This window comes from Corapipo altera, unplaced genomic scaffold (genome assembly GCF_003945725.1).
Source record: "Corapipo altera isolate COAL_440 unplaced genomic scaffold, ASM394572v1 77b, whole genome shotgun sequence".
Classification (NCBI taxonomy): Eukaryota; Metazoa; Chordata; class Aves; order Passeriformes; family Pipridae; genus Corapipo; species Corapipo altera.
Window position 1 is genome coordinate 3,096,322 of NW_020884933.1, and position 8,612 is coordinate 3,104,933.

General features: G+C 51.4%; 1 protein-coding gene across 1 annotated transcript; it reads left to right on the forward strand.

The window, feature by feature from the left end:
- The first annotated feature begins 424 nt into the window (after positions 1 to 424).
- On the forward strand, positions 425 to 7,743 carry PPP1R15B (protein phosphatase 1 regulatory subunit 15B). Its single transcript, XM_027659641.1, has 2 exons — positions 425 to 2,050; positions 4,945 to 7,743. The coding sequence occupies exons 1-2, from the start codon at positions 425 to 427 to the stop codon at positions 5,155 to 5,157; spliced, it is 1,839 nt and encodes a 612-aa protein (XP_027515442.1). The 3' UTR covers positions 5,158 to 7,743.
- Positions 7,744 to 8,612: the final 869 nt, after the last annotated feature.

Consider the following 8,612-nt stretch of genomic DNA (forward strand, 5'->3'; position numbering starts at 1 on the left):
ACCCTTCTTGCCTATCTGCCCACACATCTGTCTGCGCCTCTGCACCTCTAGCTGCTCTTCTGCCCGCACCTCTGCCTGCACATCTACCTGTACTTCTGCCTGCACATCTGCCTGCAAATCCACCTGCACCTCTGCACATCTGCCTGTCCCTCTGCCCGTGCATCCATCCCCAGCTCTGCCCTGTCGTCCCCAGTCCCCGGGGAGCACAGGGAGCCTGCCGGTCCGGCTCCTTTCCCGGGAATGCCCCCGACCCCCCGGGGACCCCCCAAATTCCCGGCGGGCGGGGCGGGGCCGCTCGGGGCGCCCCCGCTGCAGTTCCGCGCTCCGCCACCGGGGGCGCTGCCGCGCGGGGCCCGCCGGCTGATGCAATCCCGGAGGGGCGTGGCCACGGGGGGAGAGGGCGGGCTCGCAACGACACCGCCCAATGGGCGTCGGCGGCGCGAGGTGGGCGTGGCGGAGGCCGGCCCCGCCCCCTCCCCGCTCCTCCCCGGTGAGCGGAAAGCGCCGAGGCGGCGGCGCCGCCATTTTCTGCCCGAAGCCGCATCAGGATGGAGCCCAGACCCGACCCGGAGCCGCCCGCCGCCCGCCGAGCCCTCAGACCCGCCGCGCCACCACGGAGCGCCGCCTCGCACACCCCTCCGCACCGCTGGCAGCGCTGAACGGCCCCATGGAGCACAGCGGACGCGAACGCGCCGGCTGGGCCCGGCTGGGCCTGGCCGCGGCCTGGCCGAAGCTGGCGGGGCCCAGCGCGGCTCCCGCCGGCGGCTCGTCCCAGGCGAGCCCGCCCTTCTCGTGGCTGCGGGTGCTGTCGCAGCTCCTGTCGCCGCTGCCCGCGCTGCTGCAGCGGCTGCTGCCCGGCCCCGCGCTCAGCACCGCGCTCTGCCCCGCCAAGGCGCCGCCGCCGCTCGTGCTGCTGCCCCAGGCGGAGCCCGCGCCGGGCTGGGCCGAGGAGCCCCCGGAGAAGCGGGCGGAGGGCGGCGCGGAGCCCCCGGCGGGGCTGTGGGGGGCCGGGCTGGTGCGGAGCGCCCTCGCCGTGGACTGGTACGTGCTGGGCATGGAGCAGAGCAAGAGCCACCTGCCGCAGCCGCTGCGGGCCGAGGCCGTGCCCGAGGTCGAGTTCCTCCGCAGCAAGCGCCTGGCGTTCCTCCAGCGCTGGCACCTGCCCGTGCCCGACCCCGACCACGGCTACCACAGCCTGGAGGAGGAGCAGCAGCACAGGGATGTTCGCCGGGAAGCTGCGGGGCGCTGGGACCAGCGGGGCGGTGCCGGGCAGCTGGAGCAGCCCGAGGATCCAGGGAGACAGCTCGTGGAGCAGGAGGGGGGCCGGGATGCGGCTGAGGAGGAGGAGGAGGAAGGGTTGCCTGAAGGGGATGGTGAGGACTCGGACACAGAGCAAAACCTCCCGGTTTCGACCAGACCTGCGTGTGCGAATAAATTAATCGATTATATCATCGGGGGAGTTTTCAGCGGGGAGGAGAGCGAGGGTGAGGAGGACTGGGATGATGATGGTGATGATGATGACGATGACGGGTTCGACAGCGAAGAGCTTCCCTCGGACTCAGAGGCCGGCAGCCAGGACGGGGAGAGGCTTCACCTCTGGAATTCCTTCTATAGTTTGGATCCCTACGACCCTCAGAACTTCACAGCCACCATTCAGACATCTTCCAGCGATCCGGGAAGGGAGATGTCGGATGTGGAAGAGGAGGAGGAGGAGGAGGAAGAAGAAGAAGAAGAAGAATCGTGGGCAGAGTCCTCCTCAGGCTCTGCTCATAGTTCTGAAGAGGAGGACGAGTGGGACTGTGGCAGCGTGGATGAGGCAGAAAGCTTGAAACTTTGGAACTCGTTCTGTACCTCGGACGATCCATATAACCCTCTAAATTTCACGGCAGCCTTTCAGACCGCAGAGAAAAAAGGGACGCCAAGTTCGGTCTCTGCCGAGCACTTCACTGTGTGCCGGGTACAGCTGGAGAGACGCAGCTGTGGGCTCGGTGACTTGGGGCAGCGTGGAATTCTGTCCGGCGAGAAAGCTGCGAATTCCAAGCGGAAAAAGGTATATTCTTGCTTTTTATTCGTGTGTTTCGGGGCCGCTAAAAAAAAAAACACCTCACAACAAACCCACATTGCTCCGAGCAGTACGGAGTGGGTGAGGTCATTCCAGCATTCCAGATCTGCCTCCATGAGCTTACGTGCTAATTATTTCCCTGGAATTTTGTGCCTCATCCTCGACACGTGATGGGAAATTTTGTCCAAAGTTTCTTTTGTAGACTTGAAGTTAAAATTTTCCTTTTAAGACGCGGTTTCTCTTCTCAATCTGGGGTGTAACGTGGTGTCGTCATCAGAGAAACTCCAGCGCTGTGGCGTCGGTTTTTCCCCGAGAAACTCCAGAGCTGTGATGTTGTTTTCCTGGAAAGCACCAGTTTCTGTGGGGAGGAATTTTGATAAAGTGATTTAGGACCTTAAACTGAAAGCGTTTTAAACATTTTAGGGTTTTTTTGTTTTTTGGTTTTTTTTGTAACCCGAGCAGGCTTCTTAACGTGTTCTGGAGTAGGAAGAACTCCTTTAGCACGTGTGGGGTGTGTCACACGTGTGTTGGGTGTGTCACACGTGTGTTGGGTGTTAATGTATGTTGACAGCTGACATATGGTTAAAACATGCTTCAGTTGACCACTGAAGTTTCCATACAAATTGTGGTAATATTCCCATTTCCATTTCAGAGAGTATTCTATATTATAATTCAGCAGTTGTTTATAAAAGGGATACATTCAGGAACTGGACTTTGGAGAACAAACTGGAAATATAATGTGTTTTTTGAAGAATTTGGGTGTTAAAAACCCTGTAATACCTGTGCCAGGACGCAGGTAAATAGCAATTCATCCTCTCCCCAGTTTTGTGGTGCTGCAAATGTCCAGGGTGGTTTTTCAGGTGTGATGTCTGAGTGTTGATACCTCAAACATTTATATGAGTAAATGGCTCGTGGTAACAAGTCATCAAAACAGAAAACCTGCATAATTCTTGTTTTAGTGCTTTTACAGCAGAGACCTTTGGTTTCTCCCTTAATTTAGGTTAAGAACACCGGGGCTCGCCGTGTCCCAGGGGTGCAGAAGCAGCAGGAATTCTTGGCTCTGCAATCCCAGGCCATGGTGAAAGAAGGATGATGTGGCTGCAATATCCCACCTGACGTCACAGCCCCGGAGGTTGTGCCCCAGGGTGGCTCAGACTGATGTAAAAACGCTGTAAGGTGGGAAGGCTGATGTAACAGCTCCTAAAGCAGCTGCTTAATTAGGGCCAGGAAAACCGAGGGAGTGCTGAGGTGTTCCCAGGAATTCTCCAGGTCATTCCTCCAGCTCGAGGCTCTGGCACTGTGCAGGATTTATGTCTGGAAAGCCATAAAACCTGGGAGGGTTTGTTTCCCTCGTGAGGGAGCAGGACATGGACACGCTGTGAGGGTACGTGGATCCGATGGCCCTGCTCCCACGGAAATTTGGGATCACTGCACCGGGGTTAGATGGTTTCTGGAGGTTGTTTGGTGTCCAAGGCCAGGTTGGATGGGGCTTGGAGCAACCTGGGATAGTGGAAGGTGTCCCTGCCCAGGGCAGGGGGTGGAACTGGATGAGCTTTATGGTCCCTCCCAACCCAAACCAGTCTGGGATTCCATAGCTGGTATCTCTGTTTTCTGGGAAGGCTGGAGGATGGCTGTGCCACAGGCAGCAATCCCCACACTCCTCATTGTGTCATCATGGACTGGGGGGGGAAATCAGGGCTCTGTGTTAATGAATCCCAGGAATGGAGCAGCAGGTTTTTTGTACCTCTCCAAGTGTTTTGCTGATTCCAGGAGTTGTGTGTGGTGACAGTGTGTGCTTGTCCTCGGGAATCAGCCCTGGTGTGAGAGGTGCTGACAGCTGGTTTATCCTTCAGTTTTCCACCTTTTCATAATGCAGAGCAGCACAGAGTTCAGCAGGAGCCTCACACAGGCTGGGTTTACCCAGAAGGACTTAAATCCTTATTACAGCCATAGTTTAAACACTGCCAAGCATAGAGCCCGAGTCTGTAAGTCCCTTTATTTTCTTAAAATAGCTGAGTGCCTCTTAAAAATAGCCAAGAGTGAAAGTTTTCCTGGGTCTTTTAAGGTGCCTTTTGAGCTAATTTCCCTGTGTGAAGTAACCCCCTGGAATTGCAGAGCAGCTGGAAGCAGGGGGTTGTTGCAGTCACAGGGGGATGAGTGTTGCTTCCTTATCTGTGGTGACTCACGGGACTCTTTACTCCACACAACAATGGTTCTGCCTTTTTTAAACGTTCTTGTGTAATCTCCAGCAATCCAGGCTGGAGCACGTTCACAGCCCTGGAGTGACCTGTGTGCCCTGGGTGAGGTGACAGCCCCGTGTCAGGAGGGTGTCACCGCACAGGGGACGTCGGGTGACGTGTCCTTGGCTCCGAGGGGCCTCTTGGGCAGCAGTTGAGTAACTCTGCAGTAGCTGAGCGCTGTTTTGGTCCAGGCAAGACAGCAACTGGTTGATTTGAAAGCTGAGAGGTTGATTTTAAAGCTGGAGTGGGGCAGAGACCTGGCAGGAACAGGGAATCACGGCCTGGTTTGGGTGGGAAGGGACCTTAAAGCTCACCCAGTGCCACCCCCTGCCGTGGGCAGGGACACCTTCCACTAGCCCAGGTTGCTCCAAGCCTTGTCCAACCTGGCCTTGGACACTTCCAGGGATGGGGCAGCCACAGCTTCTCTGGGAAATCCATTCCAGCCCCTCATCCCCCTCACAGGGAAAAAATTCCTTCCCAGTATCCCACTAAACCTACTCTCTGAACAGGTTTCTGAGGCTTTCTGCTATTTAAAGTGTTTAATAACTTCTGTTTAAAAAAACCCCAGACAATCTGTGTACAAATACGAAGCTCTTTTTGCATGAGAGATGAACTCTTTACTAAATAACTTGCTTTTTCCAGGTCACCTTCCTTGAAAAAGTGACTGAGTATTACATAAGCAGCGAGGAGGATCGGAAAGGACCCTGGGAGGAGATGGCACGAGATGGATGCAGGTTCCAGAAACGGATCCAGGAGACAGAGGAAGCCATAGGATATTGCTTCACCACAGAGCATAGACAGAGAGTATTCCACAGACTCCAGGAAAGCTCTTCCCAGAGGGTTGATCTCTTCTAGCACCTTACCCCACCTTAGTTGTGTGACCCTAAAACACCCATGAACACCTAAACAAGAAGTGGCAGCTGCATGTGCTATTCTGGAACGGGGAGAGAAGTGGGATTGGAATTTTCCCTGGTTTTGTGTATTCAGCCTACAGATATCCCCATTTTGATATCCAGGCAAAACCCTGGAGGGTGAGGGTGGTCCAGTCTCATTCCTTTTGATTAACACTTGACACCCAGACTGCTTTAGGTGAAATGCATTCCAAAAAAAAAAATATGCCTTGTCTGCCGTCTGTTGGGAAGTGGTGACTGTTTAGTTGGATTTTTGCACTTTGAACAAAAAAAAAAAAGCAAAACCTATTTTGAAGGAGATATTTATGGGGCTCAGCCCCTGGTATTGCAGTTTTGATTTAAAGTTTCCCGAGAGTTTGTGGTGTTTTCTCGTTGTTCTCCAGCTTGTACAAAAGTCTCACATGTTGTTCTCTAATAACTTTGACTGAACTGTGTGAATCCCTCCTTCCAGATCCCAGTTTTGCATGGAATCCAGTGTTTTGAGTGTTTATGTAGCATTTTGATGTCAATATTTCAGTCAGGCACACTGGGGGAGCTCTGGTGCATTACAAACCCTTTGGTTTGACTTATTTAAGTAATACCTTGATCCAGGACTATTCCAGAGGGTTCTGGCTGCTCATGCACCACATTTCTTGCCTTTTAAGGCAGGGAAATTTCTCATCCCAATCAATAATTAAAGCTTCAAGGCACACATGGAGGCTGTGGGTGATATTTGAATTTAGGGAGCCACGCAAGGGAACTAGTCCCTAATTATTTATTTAATCTAAGAATAACTTTGCTATAATTCTGCTTTAAAATAGAGATTGTGGTGGATTCTTGTATCCAGTCTGCTTGTTCTGGTACTTTTAAGGAGAATTATCTCTGATTTAAGGAAATCTGAAGGCAGCAAATCACCGTGTTCTTTACCAAAAGCCAGTATTAACACTCTGTGTGTCTGCACTGGGTCACCTGGGACAAACAACATTCCACCTGTGGAAAGCTGAGCTCCTTGGTGGAAGGACAGCACTCCTGATTTATATTCCTAACTTCAAATATTGAATTAGTTCAGTTAAGATAAAGAGCAATGTTGGAGGGGGGTGTTTGGACCTGTTGGCCAAGCAGGTGTCAGGTCACCCAGAGCCCAAAACTGGAAGAATTTCTTTCCTTTTGCACCAAGTTGGGTGAAAAAAATGAATGAGTTGCTGCTTGGTTTGTTCAGCTGAGCAGAATCATTTCCCTTTTGTAGGGGAGAAACCTTAAAAGTACTTTAAAGTTTTTAATTTGCAAGAAAAATCACAGCTCCCTGGAGGGGAAAACTTCTTCCCAGGGCTTCACTTTCTGCTTTGCTGTGGGGTCATTTTGGTCTTAATTCTGACTCAAAAACCTCAGAGTTTTTTGGATTCATGCTTTAATCTCCTTGTGAGGTTTTTTTAAAAATTGATTTGCTGTGTTGCACTTAGAAAATTCAGAGGATTTGCTGAGTTACAGTAGAGCTGTGTAACCTTCCAATCCAGCCAAAAATTCCTGCAGCATTTCAGAGGGGCTGCATGAAGGCAATGCAGCAAGGTTGTTTTCTGTCCCCCCCCCCCAAAAAAAAAAATTGGATTCTCTTTTCCTACAAAAAAATTTCAGCTGTGAAATTGTAAATTCTGATCAGGCCCTCAAATCCTGGGAAATCACCTCGGAATTTCTAGGAGCTCGTTTTGCTGTCTCATGTTGGATCTGTCTCATGTTTTCAGCTTAGGGAAAAGGGGTGATAAAGGTGGAATTAGAAGAGATTTGTTGATTTATGGTCAGTGTGGCTGATCAGTACAAACCTGCTGCTCCTGGCGAGTCACACTACAGTCGTTTTTCCATGAATTTCCCAATTTCTTTGATCTTGGAGAACTTGGTGCTTCAGTTTTTTCGTGGGCAAACTCGTTTTATTGGTGCTTTGTGAGAAGCTTTGGAGTGGTGGGAATGAACACCTGCAAACCTTTGCAGAGCCTTGGAAAAACCTGTCCCTGGGAACAAACAGAACTGATAAATTATGTGTAAATTAGATCAGCAACTGCTGCTCCCAAAGTGCTTAAACATTGGAAAAATGGCTTTTTACCCATCCTGAAGTGTGTCCAGCATTCCCACTGCTGCTTCCCACCTGCTCAGGTGAGCTTTTCCACTGCTCCAACCTCACGTTTTCCAAGGATCCAGTGTAAGGTGAGAGGGAATTAACACTAAATTCATCACCATAAACATCTTTTAGAACTTGGTGTCACCCTTTCTTCCCTAGAAAATCCCTTAAACTGGTCGTTCAGGCCATGTCCATGTGTCAGTGCTTGGGGTGAGACAGTAAAAATAACACTTGTAGGACTTTAAATCAAAACTGTGATGAGCAGATTTTATTTTTGTATAATTTAGAGAAAACTTAGAAAACCTTCAGCATTGGCTTTATACAGATTTTACTTGATTTGTGTCGAGTTTGTTGGGTTTTTATATCTAAAGTTCTATTTCTGTACATAATAAACTATTCAGAACTAATCTGTAAATTGTAATAAAGATATTTGCAAGATAATTGGGTTGCTTTGGAAGGACTCGTGGGGGACATGGGGGGGCTGGAAAAAGCAGGGATGGGTTGACTGTTGTGGAAAGGTGTGTCTGTGTGTGTGTTTTTTGCAGGGAATGCCTTCCTTTTGGCTCCTGAGGGTGAAGCCAGAATTCCTGGCAGGAAGGAGGAGGCTGGAGGTGCTGCATGGACCAAGGTGGGCTCTGTACCCCAGAACTGGGGGTGCCTGGGGGCACAAATTGGCTTTTCCAGGGCTTCCCAGGGAATGGGGGGGTGTCAGGATTGTGGCCTCAACTTCCTCTGGAACAGGGATCAGTGTCCCCAGGAGCAGTGTGGTCCTGCCATTGGAATTGGGAATGAGTTCAAAGGCCACGTGTGGCCACACCTCCAGAGTGAGTTTTGGGGTGGGATTTTAAGGTTTTGGTTGTTTAGTTTATTCCCTAAAGCTCAGAGTGGAACTGATTTGCTCCCGTTTTCCAGCACAATCCATGAGTTCCTCCGTGGTTCCACCTTGTCTGGGCATCCCTAAAACACCCCAGTGTGGGATTGGTTTCTCTCAGAGCATCAGGGTGGAAAACTTCTGGAATAGACAAGGAAAAAGGTGGATCTTCTTGCAGTACTGAGCAAAGCTGGATGTGGGGAACATCCCAACTCTGCTGGGGTTTCGTGTGTGTTTTAAGTCCTGGTCACCTGCTGGGTCTAAAACCTGCCCTCAAACGAGCCTTGGGGTTCCTGCACTCCCTGGAAAAGCTGGGAGAGACCCCCCATGGGTGTGCAGGGAGGGCTCCCGGGCCTGGCAGCACATCCAGATGCCTTCTGGAACTCCTTCCTCATCCCTGCTTCCTTCCCCATCCCTGCTTCCTTCCCCATCCCTGCTT

Bases quoted from the DNA above. Each gene is read 5' to 3' on its own strand.
- PPP1R15B (XM_027659641.1), top strand. From the start codon at position 425: ATGGGCGTCGGCGGCGCGAGGTGGGCGTGGCGGAGGCCGGCCCCGCCC. The intron at 2,051-4,944 runs GTATATTCTTGC...TGCTTTTTCCAG, and splicing joins CGAATTCCAAGCGGAAAAAG to GTCACCTTCCTTGAAAAAGT.